We start from the raw sequence: 22,109 nt of genomic DNA on the forward strand, positions 1-22,109 counted from the left end.
ATACATAAAAAAGACAACAAGCTGAGAGATAAAAAGACAAGGGGAGAAAGTTAAATTTGGATACTATTTTAGCACTTAACTCCAGATAACCATCAGGACAGTTTTATCTCAGAATTCTGAGTACAAATTAGCTGTCTGCCTCCTCTTTCTTTTATCTTTCTTTTTAAAAAGTTAGTTCAAATCATTTCTAATGCCAATTTCTTTATTTTGCAGATATGGAAGAGGAAACAGAGACTAATTTGACGAAAAATGATCAACTGTTTGGTGTCAAGGGCCTGACAAGAATATCCTGGTGGAAAGAATACTGAAAGTTAATCTAATAGTACTAACTGAAATTGATGAACAGTAAACGGATAGATTTACATATGGTTTGCAAAGTTCCAAAAAAACAAACAAGCGTTCAAAGTGTTTATCTCTAGAAAGTAAGACTACAATGAGGTGGAAAAAACTTTTGCATTTTATAATCTATACTGTTTAAATTTTTAAAAGCATTTGGATATAAAGATTACCATAACAGATGAAATGACTTAAAACATACAGGACTGGGGGTTTAGCTCGGTGTAGGGCACTTTGTAGCATTGGGAGGCTCTCAGCTCTAAGGAATAGACAAATTCTAGAAGTTTATCACATCACAGAAGAAGATACAAACAAGACAATACTACTGTTTTAGTAACTAACTATCCTAGAACCTGAAAAGGAGATCCATTTATTTATCTGCTATCTTTGAAGCCACTGGGGGGTGGGGAGCTCCTCCGAAGAATTTAATCAATCACGACCATTCCTGCAACTACAAGCACCAACAGGATTGCCATTGGCACCACCACCACTGGTTAAGACTATCACTGAGCATTTGCCATGTACCAACATCATCATAAGTGCTTTACCTATAAAAACTCATCTGATCTTACAAAAACCTTAAGAAAGAAGCCACTTTTATGGTCTCCATGATACAAGAGAGGGGACGCTGAGGTATAAGGATTTATTAAGTGAGTGGTGTGAAGAGGTCTGGCTCATGACTACCAGGATGCAGTGCCCCTCCTCAAGCACCATGGAGTATTCAGGACTTAGCACATGCTCTGTGGCTCCATCAGGCACAAAGGACCTTCCTAATTTGGGTTCCTTCCTAGACTGTGGCTCTCACTCTGTTGTCCCTGTCCTCTCTGTTTCTGAGCTAATAGGCTGTGAACACGGAAGTGCAATCTAAAGCAGATCCTGAGGACTCCAGACATGGAACTTTTAGGTAGTTATGTCCAAGATGCCTAAAAACTGTTTATTTGTTGGAGAAACTATCACAATATACCAAGCAGCTTGAAGGGGTTGTTTTTGCAACTAAGAAATTAAATTTGCTTCCAGAATTTCTTTCAGTTTTGGCAGCATCGACCAGCACTTACAATGAGAAACTACTGAATGCTTAGTCTCCACTTAGTTACAGTGGTACAACCTAAGTTCAAAAAAAGGTAGCAGATGGACAGGAAGATGAGCTTTAATTCACACAATGCAAGTAAAATCTGAAGCTAAATTTCTGGAAATCAAAAGATACATGACATGATAGCATAAATACTACCATAACTTCATCATGGGAGTTTTTATATATTTGTAGTTTTATTCTTCCTATTTGAACAAGATGTTTGTTGCAGTAAGAGTAAACTAGTAAAAAGAATAACATCTAAATAAACTGGAATTAAACTCTTAAAATGGCTTTGGCTTTGAAATCACAGCTCTTTTCAACTCTTCTGGCCCCTGAGATACTGAGTGCATTCCCTGGCAGAAGTGATTGTGATACCAATTATTATATGACCTTGACTAAATAATTTGGGGTCTGAATTTTGTCATTATTAAAGTTGGAGTATTTTTAGATAGTTTCCTTTAAATAGTTTTCAAGTCTCTTCATGTTATAAAAACCATTATCTAGTCTTTCAAAATTATACATCTGAATATTACTAATTTTATTTATCTGCTATGTTAATCTCTTGAGAGATTATATCACTAAATATGTTCAAGTTTAGGAATATATTTTTTACATGCTGATGAACTACATCAATTTATAGATTTTTTCCAAATTCCTGTTAACATAGGCCTATCATTGAAGAACTAAACATTTCTGAATAAATAATACACTGCCAATAACATTTTTTACATATTTTGATCTCTTAAGGATAAATAAATGAAAGGAATGCACTTTTGGCTCTAGTACTGGAGTAATTTAGTTCCCTTAAAGGTCAACCCTTGCTAGTTTAACAGTTAATAGCCACGATACCCAAGCCAAGGGTTCTATGGTGTGAATGCAGGCCTCGCCTGGTCACCAGGCTCCCATTCCAACCTCTCATCTGAAGAATGAAGAAGCTCAAAAATGCATTTTGGCAAGCTCAAGAAATGCAGCTTAGCAGCACAAATTAAGAGCTTTGTGACCATGAAAAAAAAAAAAAACCTGTGTATTTTCAATGGCTTTCACTCTTCTTCGCTTTTGACCAGCTACCTTTGACATTCCTTAGAGGCCAAAGGATGAGAATCAGTAATGACAGATCTGACTAACCTTTCCCCTTAGGAGGCAGATCCAACTTTCTGCAGTAAATGAAATCTATCTAAATGTATCTTGGGGAAGAACTATTATAAATGAGGTTTCCACCCTGAGAAATGACTAAACCAATCCAAATAATTCTTAGATAAAACAATCCAATTCTGATGTAATTACTCTTAAGAATGAGAAACGTATAATAGGTACATGAAGTTTACAAACTGGTTACAGATTATTCTGTATAGCCAAGAGTGCACTTGTAATGTTAAGCCTGTATTACATGTACTTAACAAAGCCTGCTGCATGCCATATCTGGGTTTTATGATGATACCATAAGATTATACACTGAAAGGTTAGAAGAATAGGTAGTACCTATTAGGGGAGGTGCATATACACCTGAATGAATGTGATTATTATGTTTTTTAGAGTTAAAACAAATGATGTAAAAGGTCACTGGAGAGAGTGTATCATCAGTGTGATGGTACACACGGAAGCCAGGAATAGACAGACAGAAGGAATTGCATGGTTTGCCCAGCAGGGTGATAAACCTGGTGAAGTACTGCACAAGGACTATGCCAGAGCTCAGGTTAGGGATTGGATTTCTTCAACTCTTAGGGTCTCAAGTGAGGACCCCAGGGTAAGAACATTTTTAATATTCTAAATCCTTTCTAATGATAATACAAACATTCCAAGGAGCAAAGGACAGTTATGCTCCAAACCAGCCAGGTTGCCACAAGGGTGACATTCTCCCTGAAGAATGAGGATGAAGTGATGCATAGCTGACTGTCCAATAAGTTTAGGCCCCAGTAACACAGTCTCAGCGGGTGTGTGGTATACACTATGCATGCCTGACTGGGTACAGTGGTGTCAGTATAACACACAGCTTTAAGTTTAAATGTGATAAAATTATTTGCCAAGGTGTCCCAGGTAAAAATGAGAGAATGTATTTGTTGTACCTTTCTTCATAACTTGGCCTTTCAAATATCATATATCTTGATTATGGCTACTAGAAAAAGAAAGCATACTTTTGTTCTCAGAAGTACAAACAATTGCTACCAAGGAACCAAAATTAAGAAATAGTTTTGTGATTAATACCATCTGAATAAGACAGGATTAATGTAATAGATACAAGTATGGAAATACAAAAGTTATGAACTCAATAGTGATTTTTTTTTGCTTGGTGTATTTTAATCTCTAAAATATTTATCAGAAGGGTAAATTGAAGATCCACAGAATTTACAAAAATGGCAAAATAGGCCAGAGACATTCAAGCTATTTGAGTTACAGATTATTCTGTATAGCCATTTATTCTGTATGTTAATGAGCTAATAGGCTAAATGTTTCTTTTTGCCTGTCAAGTGCATGATACCATTGTATTTAAAAACTCTCACTGTGTGGTATCCTCGAAGCATCAAGGCACTGTGAGGGCCCTCTGCCCTCGACTGTGTTCTGCTGTGGAGTGAACTCCAGAGGGAACGCTCCTGGCCTGTGCCCTCTCTTCTAAGGAGTAGCAGTGGTAGGTGAATCTGTTCTCAGTCAGCCTCTCCTTTTGATTCCTCATTGTGGTTCTGCTGTTTGCAGGGAGGGAACGTTTTCTCTCTCTCTCTCTCTCTCTCTCTCTCTCTCTCTCTCTCTCTCTCTCTCTCGCCTTTTGGGGCATCTTACCTCCGTAGCGAAGCTCATTTGGCCTGACAGCACACCCCCTTTCACATCTGAGATCCCTCCAGCACAGACCTGATGCTTGGATCTCTCAGAATCCTCAGTTTATCTCTCAGACTGTCTCAGATGTGTGCAGGGAGAAAGGAAAGCGCTCCTTAAACACATCATTCATGCCTTTACTGGTCTGAGAGACCCTGACACATGTGGGCTCTCTTGCTAATAAATTAGTGAGCTTTTAAACTTCCAGCTATTGCTTGTTTAGCCTTAATCTGAAGAGACTGGTAAAGAGTGGAGAAGTGAACGTGACCTCACATTTACTCGGTGCAGCAAAATAGGAGCACCAAACAGACCTACTGGTGGGAAGGCAATCTGAGGGCTTCCACTGACGTCTCAGTGTGTGCCTTTGGCGACAGGTCTCAGTCCTTACCTTAAGGATTAGAATAGTCCCCTACCTCATGCCTCATGTACAAGCCGCCCCTAAGCCACTCCAGTAAATGAAGGCTTATGCACTGCCACTGATTTCCCATGCAGCTTTAGTATCCCTTTCTTCTCAAGACAGGAAACAGTTTTATAACTGCTTTCATAATCACTTTGAATTCAGGATCCAAATAAATTTGGCTGAAATTTACTCTGCCAAATGGCTGGTAACATTTTTAGTTTGTTGCCTTTTAATAAGATACTGCTATTAGGCTTTGATTATGAAAATGAAATGGCCAAAGGTAAACCATCATATAAGACTGTGCAATCAGCAAAGTATTCTTAATGGCCAACGGCATTGAACATTTTTGCCTGAGAGAATTTAAAACACAATGATTGTTCCTGAAAGTCAGTACTACAGTAGTCATCATAAAAAACTTTTAAAATTTGCATTCAAAATTATAAGTGCAGACATTATTTCTTGTGCAGTATTTGTTTCTTTTAAATTAAATTCAATTTCTTAAAATAGTAACACATACATGATAAAAAATAAAAAATAAATTTAAAAAAAGTCTCCCCAAACACTAGCAGAGTTCCAGAAAAATCAGTTTCCTCACAACTCACTGTTACCACTGCCTGAGTTCCCTCCCAGATTACCCTGGACCTAATAAGCACACAGATGTACGCGCCACGCTTCTGTGCTCCTATACCGAGTGTTCTGAACACAGATTTCCACACCGAATATATTTGATTATTCAGTGCTGTCCCAACACTGCTGACAGCAATTACTACTTCTACATGTAGCTGAAACCAAATTCTTTGAAGTAATTAAAGTTAGATTTAACCAAATATGAAGATGGAACAGATAAAACTTTAACTCTGTCTCAGTTAAAATAAAAATAAAAATCTTTGTTAAGTATCAGTCTCACTGTGCATTATTTAGGCTGTACTTCGGATTTTAGCTTTGGTTATTGTGTCCTGGGGGAGAGATTTCGTCATCTGGAGCCTGGTACCAAAATATTATTACAGAAAATAGTTTCTTCAGTTTTTTTTTTTTTTTTACATTTCTGTGGGTATTGTGTTTTTAAATAATGAAATTCTCTTTTAAAGAAAGATGGGAATCTCTGTAATCACTTTGATAACTGAGGAAGCTTTTGCCTCAGACTGAAAATAATATTTCACAGAAAACAGCACAGTTCACTCCCCAAAGGACTCAGTTAATATGGGAGTGAGCAAGAGTGAGCCCCTGTCTCTAACTCATTGTCATTTATATACTCCCGTGCACTGACTGCTGGAATTCTTTCATTCCCCCTCTTTTTGTATCCTCTGCCTAATGTCCAGCTCTCTACCCCAGCTCCTGTGCCAGGCCAGGGAAGTCAGCATCTTCAGAAAGGGACTTCTTTCTGTGGTTGATTTGCGGTTCAGAATCTAGAATGGGACCTGACATGTAATTCTCCACTGAAAGAGCTCCACTTATATCGCCAGGGTTGACAGTAATACGTGGTTTATCAGTTGGCAGCAGTTTTCAGATGTGAAAAGATGAAAATAACCAATTAACATATTTAACGCTGTGTCTGCTCTCTTGGTGTGGAGGGGAAGGGCCTGCCTGTCCCTGGTCACACACCTCCAGACCTGCTCTGTTCAGTTTGGGATCCATCGGCCATATGTGGCTCTTGAACACTGGAACCATTGTTAGTCCAAACTGAGATATGCTGTAAAGTGTAAAATATACACTGGATTTTGAAAATTTAATTCAAAATGTGGATGTAAAATGGTCTCATTATTCATTTTTATATTCCTTCTATGTGCAAGTGGTAACATTTCAAGTGGGCTAAATAAAAGATTGTTAAAATTAGTTTCATTTGTTCTGTTTCCCTTTTGAATGTGACTACAAGACTGTTAAGGCTGCTTATGTGGCTACATTGTGATCCGCGTTGTATTTCTACTAGACAGTGCTCCTGGAGCCGCTCACAAGGGCTACTGTCTCTTTGTTCTTCTTGATGTTTATCAGGTGCTCTACCAAAGGGGAATCACACCAAAGAACCTTAGAATAACTTGGATTCTGGGGGGTCAATATTATGGCATAGTGGTGATAGGTTTGTCTGTGATTGTGGCAAAAAGCTGTCCTCTGATTTCGGACTTATTTTCTCATTTACTTGTTAACTGCACCACAAGCAATACCAGAGGTGACTCTAAGATGGATTTTCAAACTTTTCGCCTTTTCTAAGGTGCTCACAGATGGTCAGTCTGTCTGGAATCCCTTTGGTGCTACCCACCATGATGGCCGTGCGCCCTCCCTGTCCTGTGAGCTTTCTCCCACAGGAGCTGAGAGACTCCATTTCCTTAGCCGTATTCTGTTCAGGTCACACCACAAGGCTGTGGTGTGTAATTAGTTGTGTAATGCTTGTGTAATTAGTCCTCCTGCTGCAGTGAACATAGATATCAATCATGGGGAAGAGCTGTGACCTCTGCAAATTTGGAGAAAAGGGCAGAAGACAGCTGTGGTGTGAAGATAAATTTTGTCTCACGTGAAATACAATGTAAGCCTTGGATCGTGTAACAGAGCACAAGCAAAAATATTGGAACATGTCAGTAAGAGGGGATGACCAATTATAAAGCTGAAGTATTACATTTAAATAAAGTCATAGGTATTTTTTACCCATTTATGCATGTACTTAAAATCAATGTAAAAGTATAAAAACAATAGCCTGCCATTATAAGCTACACCGGCTATTTTTATATTTAGAAGAAGTTTAGGGGGATAGAAGAGAATCTAGATTAATAGTGCCAGGTGCTTATCTATTCCTTCCTTGTTAAAGTCCACTTGGAAAAGCTAATAGGATCGTCTCAACTAAGGTCTTCTCTCAACTCAGAAACCACTATCCAGGAGGAGACCTGGCGAGCTACAGAGAGATAAGAGGAGATACATTCTTCATACTCAGAAAGTGAAATTTTAATAATAGCATTTATGCTTGAACAAACTTTATAAAAAATAAGATGCTTGGAGAAAAACTTATAATACTTTGAATGCGTAACTAAAAAAATGCCGCCTGATATTATTAACTTAGTTTAGCTAAATATAGTACCCAGCAGGCCACATGCTGCATAGCGCATTTCCCCCTGGAATTCAGCTAATATAAATAAACAAAGAGAACCTGGCCCCCTCCATGAGCATTACATCATTCTTCCATATTAGGAAAACTTGATTCAAACCTGAAGTTTTGCTCTTCACAATCAGGGTTTAATTCTCCATGGGTGACTCCAGACAGGGAACCACGCTAAGCAGAAGGGCTGCCGACATGGGGAGAAAGGTGACACTGTGTTTTCACCAACAGAAACAGTACGGAGGCATCTACAGACTGCACTGAATTCCCCAGAGAAGGTACATTTAAGGAGGCATATTTAATGTTCTTCAAGATTTTTAAATACATTTTTGACATGCAAACATACAACAATGAATAGAGGAAAAAGCAGGAAACCTTAGATTCTTGATTTATCTTAATTCCGATACTGGTTCCGACCAAAGATTTTTGTATCCTATCTTAAGAGTGAAGGGTTAGCAGCTATGTCAGGCTTCTCCTTTGCCTCCCTGCATGTTGTATCTGATGTTAGACCGCTCCTGTTTATCTTTTCTGCTCTGACATAATACCATATGAACACACTACCTGATTTACCCTTCCTGGTATGAAAGATAGGATTGATAAAGTTAATGTGTATGTGTAAAATAAAAATCAAACCACTTCCTTGAAAATTACCTTGTATGGGTGTAAAGAGTTATTACTCAGTTTGCTCTTGGTGAAAGCACAATCATGAGAAATAAGCAAACACTGAAGAAAAAATGTTCTAAATCTGACGTCTACAGTGGTTCAATAGTGTTGACGCCATATTGTAAAACAAGTAATTTATAAACAACCTTGTTATACAATATATTATTAACCTAACACACTAACGCAACAATGGAGGTTTCTATGTTGTGTGCTACCTTGGAGAGAGTACGTACCAGCCTTGTCACTGACTTCTCATGTTCCACTTTGGTTAGGGAACAAAATCAGATGAATCAATGACACTGGTCAAGAAAATGTGGAGGGTGTGGGGCGGCCATCAGACAAGGGTTATGGAAAGAAGGAAATCTGGTCTGGAAAATAAGCAAGGGCAGTTCTAACAGTCCCAGCTTTATACTTCTAAATCTGTTACTGAACTTTTCTAACATTTACTTTTCCAAAGGAAAGAAAAATAAATACACCTGAGCCTCTTGCACTTATTATATTGGACAGTGGGTAACACTCACTGTTCCCCATAAACAGCATCTACAGTGGGAAGCTGGGAAAGCAATCGTGTTTAAGGACTCAACTTTTTAGCTCCAAAGGTTCCGTCCCATCACCTGGGGATTCCACTCACATACCTCTTACTGACTTAGGAATTAAAGTGCGTTTTACATGTGTAGGCTCTGGAATTAGACTGGATCTATTTAAATTTTAGACTCTATTATTTCTTTGATCACTTAACCTTTGTGAACCAGTTCTTTATCCTTAAAAAGAGGGTCATAATTGCATCTACCTCCTAGCCATGAAGGTGAAATGAGTCATCACATATCATGTGCTTAGAGCGTGCTTGGGCAAGCCTTCAGTAAGTGTTAGCTGTTAATATTCAGGATGGTTTTATATCTCTGTCTACCAAATTTCTCCAAATATCTACCTTTTCCTTAGAGACAAATAACGCACTAGAAAGGACTCTGGTTCAACAGACAAAGTAACTGTCCTAGAAGAAAATGGAACATGTGCTTATCCAGTTAATAGTTTATAATGACAAGGTCATGTAATGTTGAGATACACTAATAAATAAACAAAATTTATGTATCACTGGGTACAGTACAGTGTACAAAAGATTAGTTGAAATAAATTCTTAAAGAAATCATTCATTGTAATTGAAAGCATTTATCTTAAGATAGGCTTAAGATATTATTTCCCCATTTTGTTCTGAATGTTCCTCTTCAACCTTAGCCTGGGGATTCTGAAAGTTTAACAGTAAGTAAAAAAGAAGCGTGAGTACGGTTTCTTTTCCATGGGTCAAGGTGTGCTGAGCACAGACATAAGTGACTGAGCCGCTTCCCTCCTGTCTGGGGAAACTGTCCCCTGCTACACCGACATTGTGGAAACAGAAAAAAACAAACAGTTAAAAATGAGCTTTAGTGGAAAAAATTCAGCTGGCATTCTCTGTCCCCCTCGGTTGTCTTTTTTCATATCACTCTTATGTAAGCTCTTTACTATATATAGTAGAGAATGGGAAGCTGCCCTTGATCTGATGGAGGCAGTCAGATTTGGGTCACTTCTTCCCATCTTGTGTCCAGAGGAGCTGTACCTAACCGCTGGCAGGAGATGCCCCAGCGCTCTGAGACATGGACCCTACTGTACTGCTGGCCCTCCGTGGCCCACTGGCCTCCTTGCTGTAAAGTCAGCACGCTGCCTACTTTTGACCCAATTCACTGGGGTGCCTGTGCAACCATAAGAACACCTAGAAATACTTTTTGGCTTAGTCAGTAAAGCATATCCACCCCATAACATCCACCCAAGATTTATACAAGAGCTACAATTCGATCTTAGAATCCTAGACTGTTCTACCACCCTTGACCAGGGCGCCCAAGAAAGGTCAAACGTCGGTTTGTTTAGTGTCTGTTTTCCCAGCTAGGCTACAGTCTCCACAAGGGCAGGGTACATCTGTTTTATATAGTAATAAGCCAGGCATCCATTCCAAGAATGGACAAATGAATGAGTCAATGAATAAGAGGCAGAAATGGCTAACATGTACTGAACAGTTACTGTGTGATTTTGGACAATTAATCCCTATCTCAGTTTTTCATCTACGTAATGGGATAATAGCAGCGTCTGAATAGGCCCTGTATGAAGACTGCATGGGAACAAGGTTGCCCCAGAGGTGTGCTTTGTCAGCTGTTGTTAGAAGCCTCCCTCCTCCTTCCTCCGCACACAGTCACTGACCTTGTGTCACAAGTCAGAACCCCAGCAGTCACCGCTGCCTGACCCTCACCCACTTCCTCCACACCCCAAGACCTGCCTCTTTCTCCTCTCCTACACAGCCCCGGGAGTTTCAAAACCCACCTCTGAGCTCGTGATCTGATTTCCCGGCCCACGACCGCTTCCGCTTGCTTTCAGGATAAATTCCAAATTCCTTAACCTGGCCCATTGGTCCTGGCTGTCCCATTCAGCTGCTTTTCCCGCCCCGGCCTGTCTGCTTCAGCCCTACCCTTCAATACCAGCACTACTCCTGGCTCAACACCTCTCACCACCTCCCATCGGACTTTCAGATGTCAGCTCAAATGTCAGTCACTTCCTGCGGAAAAGCCCATTCTGTGCCCCTACACTGTTCAAGGCCCTGCAGTTTTCTGGCACATTTTTCATGGCATCCACTACCTGTTCTCTCTACATACCTATCTGGGTCCACGCACTCAGGCCACAAAGCCCCTCGGTAGCCTCAGTGAAAGGCAAACCAGGAGGGAAGTGAGCATGGGCTATCTAGAGCTGTGACCTCGTGTGCAGATCTTCCAGGGTGGCTGCTCCTGGGCTTCATTTGGTCATCTGTAAAAATAACGTGTACTAAATTTTTAAGCCCAACATTTCATTGGGACAAAATAAATTTTGTGTACACAGATGGAAGAGCTGGCGGTTGTGTTGGTTGAAAGAAGTTACCATCAGCGATGCTCTCAGCTGTTGCTATGGCTTCTCTCCCCTTCCTGCCATCAGCTGGCTGTGTGTGAATCTCTCCGTTACAACACCAATGCGGTATTATCTCTGTTTTTCTTCTCCAAATGGCTAACATTATGAAAACATAAATGATGACATCTAAAAAGTAAACGACTCTTTTTTTCTTCAAAATTTAATGGTGAATGAACACTTAATATTACCAAAAACAAGGCAGAAGAAAATGCCTACCTGTCTCTCAGCAACAGTCAAATACTCTAAACAGTCAAATACTCTAAACACAGCTTGCAGTCCTTTCAATCACTGCCTCTTGTGCACATAAACTTTGGGGTGGCCTCTTCTTTCCTCTTCCTTCTTGTCCAGCGCCTTCAATGAACTTAATGAATGCAGATAGACCTTGTAATACATCTTAGGTACTGGTCTCAGCCGCGCAAACCTAGTAGGGATCGCAGCATTGTATGTCTGCTGTAACTCACGTTTGGGACTGCTATTCAGAGGGGTGTGGAGGCGGTGTGCGGTGTCTTAGCTCTCCCAGATCCGCAGCTTCTCCAGGCAGTGTCTACCTTTACCTCTCTCTCTGAACCCAGGAGGCCACTGCACTGTGGGGAGAAGCTGTCACAAACCTCAGAGCACTTCACCTTGACAGCAAGTTGATGCTTCTATTTTTCCAAGAGAACTTAACATATTTGCAAGAGACCAGAGTGGGATAGACTGGTTTGACATTAGATTATTTTGTTAGACAGGGCCCGGAGCTAGAGTTTTCATTGTAACCTATGTGCTTATCATCTGGAGAAAAAAGAGCTATAATTTTCTCACTTATGGCTTATTAAAATGCTAAATGATAAGTCTTTCAATACAGGTAAATTTAGGATGAACAAAAAATCCACAAGATACTGGATAATTGTCCTATTAACTTACCAAACAGTTTTATCGTACCTATGTCATTTTATATATTTAGGCATATAAGGGGAGTGAGGGGCAGAAAAAAATTCTAGAAACAGGAAACAAAAGTAAGTCAGGCCATGAGTCCAGTCTTTAGGGTGGACAGCAAATGCTGGTGCCATGGGCAGGTTGGTGGCACACAGGAAGAGAAGAGAGGATGCAGCTGAACATACACTATGACCTGGCAGACAGCCACCCAGCTGATGTCCCCTGCTGCACCATGACACTTGGGCCAGATTCATTCATTTGGCAAAAATTTCTTGCCAGCCATGGGATGCCAGGTACTGAGACAGCACCTGAGGACACACATGCTAAGCAAGAATAAGAAGTGCATATTTTGTATAATGCTTGCCTACTTCTGAACCAGACCTAGAAGAGGATATTGAAAATGACAGAATTAGAAACCACATCATTAGAAGTTATGTAAGTGACAAAATGAGACCCATTCTCCCTACAGTGGACTAGATTTTTCCCCCAGGCTTTTCAAATAGGTTGAGAATATGAGGGACAGTCATTTTCTAGAGGATTTTGATAAGGGCTTTTAGTAGCATAAGCCCAGGCATACTGTACTTAAAAAAAAAAAAAAGTCATTTTATAGCCAGGGAAATAGTTTCCTCTTATCTTTGAAAGTTTGGGCAGGGAGGGGGAGCTACAGAGAGAACATTCATTCCCCCAGGTGCTGAGCAGCACAAGGCAGAAAGCAGAGGCTGAAAGGCCTCCTGGGTCACCCACACACATGCCCTGGAAGATCACTTAAAGTTCAGACACCAAGCAAACTAAGCTTCCTGGCTCTGTGGTCAGACAAAATTTTTCTTGCTTTGTAGTCAAATCCTTTGTTTCTTAGTAGCTTTCAAACACGAAGGGAGAATAGAGAGTTTATTGCTATTTAAAAATTAAACAAATATACTGGAAAACTGGTCAGAAGTTTGTTATATTTCATGACACCAAATTTTAGCAAATTCACTATGAGTGTACACAATGAAACTGTACCTATTTAATGGGAGTGATGTGAGGGCGAGAAGAGGGAATGGGGTGCAAAGAGGGGGTTCACTTTTTATTCATTGTCTCCTAGGTAGAGTCAGCCACATGAGATCTGAATCTCCCTAAGTCTGATGGTCTCTCCACGCTGCACCATTCTCTCTAAGAACAGGGACAGTGATATCCACTGATGAGATTTCTTATCAAGTTCAAGTGAGATTGAAAGTGTAAAAGTATAATGTGGAATTTGGCTGTCAAGAAATTGTAGTCTCACTTTCCCTCAATATTGATAAAATATGCATATCAAGTTTGGTTTGCACTGAAATCCTTCTCAATGCCTCAGAATCTATAGAGAATTCAATTTAGACTTTAAAAAGCAGATATCAAGTTCTCTGCCAGTGAACACAGGTCTGTCAGTGAACACATCATTGCTACAGAAATTGTCACATGTCAAAATACACCCTCTTCCTTTAGGCTAGAGTGTTACAGGGATCACCTTAAAGAAGGCATGTTTTTCTGGTCTTTCAACAATGAAGAAAATCCAATTTGGCTTCTTTAAAAGACAAATAACCAAACATCCCAAGCACTTAGCATAGCCCTGAGTCTAAAAGAAAGTCGGGATTGCATGGTGGGCCTGGAACTCATTACTATTCTCTCTCCAAGGGCAGCTTATCTCTTCCTCTGATGCTATCAGTTGCCAAGGAAAGTTAAAAGACATCGGTCAACTTTTGCACCCAGTTGGAATGTAAGTATGTCCAAGGGTGTCGCAACACAATAGGCCTAATTTATGGGGGGGATGCTGGTGGCAAGCATTGAATCTGTATATCCTGCCTGAAGGAAAAGAATTTTTGCACATCTAGAAGGAAACCTTGCAAAATAACCTCTCACAGTATCCTTGAGTTACATTTTAAGGAAAGTTCATCTGTGTCTGCAAGAACCAGACATTAATTATACTACGAACTTATGTAGAAAATGAAAACTGACTTCTTCTGAAATAAGAGCTTGAAGTAGCTTTTGACAGTGAGTGGTAAACTTTAAAATCAAAGGATAGTCATAAAGCTGAATCTTCACATTTCTTGAGAAAAGACCGATTCAAACAATCATACACTCTGAAATACATTCCGCCAATCTTAAGACTTTCCTTTCAGCCATTTAAAGCACAGAACAAATAAACACCCCAGATTTAAACTTTGGGTTGTATTGGTATTCAGCCTCAGAATTCAAATTAGCATAGTTCTAAGTCTGATGATGATCTCCTAACTTCCCGCCTTTAGTATTGCTTCCTTTCATATACTGTGTGTGATAACATTTCTCTCAAATTATTTTATCATTGTTGCTATGAGAAGCTGTCGGTTAATAGCAAAAAAGCAATTTCAGGGGCTGGGGATTTAGCTCAGCGGCGTAAGTGCCTGCCTTGCAAGTGCGTGGTCATGAGTTTGATCCCTGGTACTGTTAAAAAAAAAAAAAAAAAAAAAAAAGAAAGAAATTTCAAGCAGATCAGCACCTAAATTGCATGGCATACTTGCTGGGTTGAATGAGAGACCAATGGCTTTTGCTCAGCCCTGGTTTCTAGTCACTGACCACAAAGATTGGTGCATTCGATCTCTAAATTACACACATTTACAGCTCTCAGTAGCCTTAGAAGCCATTAAGCATAGGCTTTAAGGAAAAATAAATGCTGGCTCACATTTCTGTGGGGCCCAGTGAGGGGGAAAGGAGGATGACGGGGATGAGGGAGGAAGGGAAGAGGATCCAAACCAGAATGAAAGATGGGAGCAGTTTTGAGTTCCAGTTCCCATTTCAACCAACCCACTAATTTCAAGCCCTTCTTCGTTAGCAAACATTGAAATTGCTTTACTTTGGCCTTAACATTTCCAAATTAGCATTTCTGCGTGTATGGGGATTATATGGCTAAACTTAAATGAAAGTCCTGTTTACACCTAGCAGTGGGTAAGAAACAGATGTCCTAGTATCCGTTGGGATGGCACGCATGTGCCTTCCCGTGATGGCGATGCTGACACTGCTACTGTGGGGACCACTTCTGTGCTTCCAGAACCACTGCTTTTCAGGGTGCTTGTGAGCCTTAGGCATGAACTTGCACTCTCTTACTGATTTACGTAAGTTTCGATGCTAATACACCTTAGCCTCTGCAATGCAACTCTCCTTTTACAACTCACCACATCATGCGGACTCTCACAGTTCACCCAAAAGGGACAAACTGCAAACTTCCATACACATTACTCCCCAGAGTTACCTGTCATGCACCAACCTCCTTTCTCTCTCATAATAATGTATTTAGAATTCACATAAGGCAGTTGCAAAGTAATTCCATGCCTTCCTCATAAAGAGAATTCAATTATTTGTTGAGCAGACATTGCTGGTTTTGACACTGATACCCTATATGTTATGTAAGGCCTGAAGTTTATGATCATTACAACGTTCTTAAAGTTGCTTAACTTACAAAAGTCCAATGGATGCATTTAGCTCTTAGGTATCTACGTTATAAAAGCAAACATGAGAAAATGAATGACGCACAAACTTGAACCTTCACTTTGACTGTATATGGTGCATACATTTCCAATGTTTTTTTGGTCCTAGATCTTATAAGAATAAAAAGAATTGTGAAGCAGACATAGAATTAAATGTGCAAGTGAAAATTTACATAAACGTGATAGAATAGTGAATTTTGTTGATGGGAAGAAAGGAAGGAGGTCAAAGGGATTACATTTTAGAGAGACAGCCAAATTTGTCAGGATGTAAAACAATACTTTTACAAACCAATCAATTGTGGCACCCACTTCAGGGTAGGGTGTGATTTTGCTTTGTTTTGTGGTGCGGGGAATGAACCATGGCCCCACCACTGCTAAGCAAGTGTTCTCTGTCACTCAGCCAGGTCCAAAGCTTCATGGTGTGTTTCAATAACCGAAATCACAGCATTTGAAGCTGAATTCATGCTAGAGAATGGAGGATGTAATGGCCAAGTCATTAGATGAGGAAAAAAGGAAGAATTAGAAAAAGAGGATTCCTACAACAACTATTAATTTGAAATCTCTGATATATCTGGGAATTTTCACCTAAAAATGAGAGCTTGTGAAATACAACAATGGTATTTGCCACTGATCTATTCTGCCAGTTGGTATCTGCCAGCTGATCTGTTCTGCTTCTGGGCTCTGGCCTTCCCCATGAGGCTAGGTGAATGCTGAGTGCAGAGTGCGCTAAGAGTAGGCTGAGACAGTGAAGGACTTGAGAGCTTTGGAAAGACTTTCCAGTATATATCATACTCAAAAAATAACTTTTTAATACTTGGAGTTCATCCTTATTAGTAAGTTGGCAGGAAAGATAGGCCGTGGGATGTTATAGTCCAATTTCCTGTTGCACAACTTTTTCAAAACCTCTTATATCTAATAAATCTTAGAACTGCATGGATTAAAGAACACTGCAGAAAACATGGTGTCTTGTACATTGAGGGCATATAGTTTTTGAGAGCCCAAAATTCAGAGCAAGAAAAGCTCAGGATGAGCTCTGTCCTGCCTGGCCACTTTGAAATCAAGACATTCTTTAACTTCCCACAGCTAATTTCCCTGTTAGATACGTGTGTGTGCATTTAATAAAGGATAAGCAAAGATTTCACAGGACTGTAGTGAGAATTAATACAGTGTACAGAACGCACTTTAAAAATGAACACTGTCATTAAATATTTATCGAATGCGTGACGAAGGCAATCCATTTAGACTTACGTAGAGAATGATCAAGTGCAGCCTTTACTTCTAGACACCTTCAACCATAGTTTCTAATTAAAAGTGATCTTACTGTTATTTAAGAAATGAGGCCCCAAACAAAACCAAAACAAAACAAAGAAAAACTCAACTCTTTGTCAAAGCCCTTCATTTGCAGAGCCTGATACACTACTCTCGTGGATCCTAATCCATACCAGATCGCACATTATAATAAAGCATTATTTTTTGCAGGCAAGGGGAGCACACTCACACTCTCCTGTAGACAGATAAAACACAAGCATTTGCTCTCTACAATCACAAAACCCAGTACATGTGCTCTGAGGTTATAATTACTCTTGGGGCCATGTGAAAGGTACCCAGGCTCCGGCAAGGTGTGGTGAGTTTGGCAGGGAAATTTACTTTCCGTAAGATTGTTTCCAGCCCAGGAAATGGCTCAGGTGACTGGTATGGGTAAGTAAGTGGCTGCCAGTTTTTCGGGCATGGGCTTGCTACCCCTGGGTGACATCATTTGACTGAATTCTCTACTCTGTTTGCCCCACAGAAGCCTCTGCATTCAATTAGTATCCATTTTTTTCTCAAACACCTCATGTGATCCCCAGTATGTCAAATCTCCCAAAAGCCTAATATGGAAGCCCTCGGATTCATGTGGTGAACCTCCTCGTCCATTAAAATAGCAAAAGCATTTACTCATGCACATATCAAAACCACTATATAATGGCAGGACTTTTTATTGGGCATCATTATTACCTGGCATCACAGACTATAACTTGCCTACAGCATTGTAGCAAAAAAAACCTCCAATTCACCAGTACCATATGAAATTTGTTTACTTCAAAATCCAAGAACTGAGATCAATGAAAATCAACTGTAAATTTTAAATGTTCTTTTAAAACTTCTCTCTAAACAGAAAAGACAAACTCCTGTCCAGGTGGAGCCTGTTATTTTTGTAAGCTAAATTTTTTCCCTGCTACCTTAGCTAAGAGGCTGCACTGATTCATTAATCATCCCATGTTTCCTAAATTACTGTAAACTCAAAGGTTATTATCTACTGAAATGCAAATTAGCATAAAAAATTCCAAAAAGTTTTCAAGGAAGCCTTTTTACTGATGTTTTGTAACCCACTAATGGTAAACCTTACTGCATTTAAAATTCCTTTTTGGCAAGACCATAGTAATCATGCTTAAAAGCTAGTTAGGTTAGGTGACACAGTATATTTTCCTGGCCTGTGTAGCCTATGTTATACATATAACTACACATTTCTTGAATTTCCTCTGTCATCATTTTGGGGGTAATAGGCACTTAGGATATTTGAGAAATATTTATTTCTGATATAGTTTTACTGATTATGCCTCGGCGTATAATTCTAGCTAGAATGTGGTACTTACTGAAGTCTGAGATTCACAGTTGACTTCTTCAAGACAAGTGAATCATATCCTAAACAGTCATTAACTTCCTACATATTTTAGGCAAATGCTCCATGGATGCAAGAAAAGAAGGTGAGGAAGAGAGATGCAGAACTGGTTGGGGATGCCTTTCAGTTCCCTCCTAAAGGATATGACAGCTGAGAACCTACTATTCCTCTCCCTTAGTGTCTGTTTTAAGAGAAGCAAACAGAGAGGTCTGGGAAAAGACAGCTGGTGGTGGACAGCCTGAACTAGAACCTGCAGGCCCATCAGAAGATAGACTTGGGGCCTCAGCCATCTCCCCAACAATAGGAATGAAAGGCAGAACAGCCAGTATATTACTAGTCATTGATACATTTCTAAACCTTCCTGCACCATTAACTCAAAACACATCAAGACACAGCTGTCTGATGTCCCCGGAAAACACCAGGTATATACTAAGCCTGCCAGAAGATGACCCAAATATTTGTTCACATCCTGGGTTTCATAATGCTTTAACATTTAATCACACTGTTGAAAGCTGGAATATTGTATTTTCCTACTTCATAAGTTTAGCTGAATGCCTATTGTCAATAAAAGTGAAATTATTTTCCTGTTTTTAATGTAATGAACATTGCAGAAGGGATAATGTATCTGAAATCTTACCTAGAGCACAGTGAATGAAAAGGATGATCATATTACCTTAAAGTGAGAAGAAAATTTGAAAACTACTATGTAGGAAGAGAAATAACACAAATGATTCATAGTAGAGTCAACCAGACTTTGTTTCAAGACATTTAGTCTATCACATTTGCTATTCTTCAAATGATTGACTATTAGCAATGCAGCCACAGTACTCTATGAATGTTACATAATTACTTGGTTTATTTAAAACATGATAAACCACTGTGCGGTTCCCTCAGCAAACTAACCAGATTCCTCCTCTGGAATTACTTTCCCGAAAAGCTGGCATTCCAGATTTTAAACAGGATTTACCCTCAAAAACTTTCCTGAACTGTGATCGGTGTTCTCAATTTGACTTTGCCAGACATGCCATCTGTGCTTAAGCTTTCGGAAAATTCTGCCATTGTCCTGGGTGCACATTTTCCAGTGCTAACATCACCCTGCATCTTGAGGAATGCTTGATGTGCTGGACAGAAAATCACAGTTGGACTCAGGAGATCCTGGACCTGCAAAACTGAGCTTTGGGAAAGTCATTTCTATATGCATCATTATTTTTTTTAAATCCGTACAGTGAAAGTATAGACCTGTTATATCCAGCACTCCTACTAGGAAATGGCAAATGTCCTAGTGTTTTTGAATGAACGAGAACTTGACCCTCACATACAACACTGAATTTGCTGAGGATGCAGTTCTGAGATTGTGTTGCTCAGCATGCACAAGACCCTGGCTTCAATCCCCAGTACTGACACAACGACAATGACAATGACAGCAACAAAACATTGTATTTTGTCTACCTCAACCTTAACATACTTGTGATGAGTCTAAATTGAGGCTTTTAAGAATCTTTTAATTTAAAATAATTCTAAATAACTTTTTCAAATGATTCTTTGGGCTATGTGACTCATCTGTTTCCTAAGGCAAGGAACTGACCAAAGTTAAAGGTCTGGCAGCTTCACACATCTGGTAGTTCCACTGAGCACCTACCACATACTGTTGAACAGTTCTGGAAAGGCAGAAGATGAACTGATATTAAACAGTCCAATATTCTGTGTTTGTAAACTGTATATAAAGACGGGCCAAGGAATGCATGGGCTTGGACAACTGCCGTTGTATCCCTAGATGATTTTTCTGCCCTTCAAAGAGATCTGCAAATTCTTCAGTACCGCTCTGTGTTGGAAATAAAAACTTCCCCTTGAAGAAGTGAGAGTCAGCTCCTTCTTGTCTGTCCCTGGGTGTCTCACAGTCACTTGCCTGGACAGATTTACAGCTGCAAGTTGTGGACAGTATGTGCGCCAGCATCCACATTATGTAACAGAATGGTGTGCTGGAGGGAAGTATGGAGCACATGTGGGTTCATTTTGTCTCCTAATAGGAACCAAAAATAGATCTGGAGAAATCCACATGTCACCTTCCCTACAAATACATCCATTTTTAGTTATGGAGACAAGGAAAATACGAGGCTTTACTAAGAAAAACCACAACTTTTTCTAACCCCAGTTTTAAATCAATTCATTTGTGGTTTTACTGGAATATGTCAGACTTCAATATTCTGGGAAGATTTTGCAGACTCCTGCACAGCTTAGTTAAGTAATGAAAGTTGACTTTATTTAGTTTTCAAACACAGAGCCCGATTTTCTTACTTTGTGCTCCTTTTTGGGGCATATTTATCTTTTCTGAAGGCTTTAAATACCATGTGTGGTGATGATTCCCAGTATCTGTCTCCTGCACACCTCCACTTGGAATATTCAGAACAACCCTCACCTTCCCTTCTGTCCTTACCTCTATGAAAGGCAGGCCCACACACCCTCTGCGTGGACCTCCTGGACTCTCTGTGTTGGCACTCAACCCATGGCCCAGAGTAGCCCAGGATGTGTGCCCTTCCCTAACCCTCACACCCTCCAAGGCCTGGCACAGTTGGTTTTATCTTTTCACTCTTCCTGGAACCCACTTACTGCAATCAGTTCCTTCGTCTCTTAGTTGAGATCACCCAGTATCTGTTTCCTGCTTTGTTATAACCATTCCAATTGGTTTTCCTGTTTTCTAGCTATTTATACTGTGTGCTGGCTAACAAAGAGTGAATAAATGGAGTAGGTGGCATCTTTGCTGGCTTCCACAAAAACATAGCTTGGTAGGAATGAGGTTCAATTTGGGAAGCCACTGCAGAATACAAAAGCATAAATTGACAATTCACTCATGATTTAAAGCTCAATCTATGCAGAGATGGAGTGAAACAATTGCCAACAAACTGGCATGCAGGTGCTGTTGTGGGAACAGTGACCATCAGAGCATTTCAGAGAAGGGAGAAAACAAAATGACAATTAGGATAGAAAACTACACAAAAATTATGGACAATTGAGGTTTGCTGTAACAAAAACTAACCACACATGTATTAGTCAGGGCTCTGCTCTAAGTAAATTACAGACAAAGAAAAGAATCCTAAAATAGTCCCTCTGCTCAAGCATCAGATTAAAGAATTCTGACGTCCAATACATTACGAAAGTTATGAGTGAGAATTTGACCTTGACTGTTCATACCACATCTGACTAAATTCAGGCTCCCTCTCACGTAGCTGATTACTGCACACCTTTCTTCTCAAACTGCCCTTAACTTTCCCTCCGCAGCCCTCTCCCAGCTGGTGACCATGGTCCTCATCTCATCGGGACAATGGGGCAAGCAGAAGAGGACCCCAAAGCTCCCAGCACCCCCACCCCAGCCCCGCATCTCTTCCCACAGACCTGCCAGCCTTCCAGGCCTGCAGAAGAACCACTTCTGTGCTCTTTGCCAAGGCCAAGCCCCTGCTTGTGCCCCAGGATGTCTTTCCAGCAACTGTCTCCATCTTTTCTGGCCTTTGGGTATAACTCCATGCCCTTCATGAATTATGCTTGGCTACCTCGCGGTCACTTGCTGGCCTATTTCCAGTACTGGCAAGGATGCTGCGGAGTCCCCCAACAAGTGTTATAAGACAAAATGGTTTGCTGTGAGAATCAATAGTGCAAGCCCCCCTGGACTGACTGTTGGCTCACACCCGCTTCAGCCTGAGATTCCATCTCACTGGACTGCATTCCCAGCCTGGCATCCCTGG

The 22,109-nt window shown here is 40.2% G+C and overlaps 2 protein-coding genes across 6 annotated transcripts in view; one reads left to right on the forward strand and one right to left on the reverse strand.

Annotated features, from left to right (window-relative positions):
- Cbr4 (carbonyl reductase 4) overlaps window positions 1-6,446 on the forward strand; it is a 114,917-nt gene extending 108,471 nt beyond the window's left edge. The window contains exon 5 of the mRNA XM_063234782.1: window positions 214-6,446. Coding sequence (XP_063090852.1) covers window positions 214-308 — 95 coding nt within the window. The 3' untranslated portion in view covers window positions 309-6,446. The remainder of the gene's footprint in view (window positions 1-213) is intronic.
- Window positions 1-22,109, reverse strand: part of Palld (palladin, cytoskeletal associated protein) — a 368,121-nt gene that overhangs the window by 48,397 nt on the left and 297,615 nt on the right. The window lies entirely within an intron of this gene.

Source organism: Cavia porcellus, unplaced genomic scaffold, assembly GCF_034190915.1.
Source record: "Cavia porcellus strain 051 isolate PalLab524CR breed Dunkin Hartley unplaced genomic scaffold, mCavPor4.1 scaffold_24, whole genome shotgun sequence".
Classification (NCBI taxonomy): domain Eukaryota; kingdom Metazoa; phylum Chordata; class Mammalia; order Rodentia; family Caviidae; genus Cavia; species Cavia porcellus.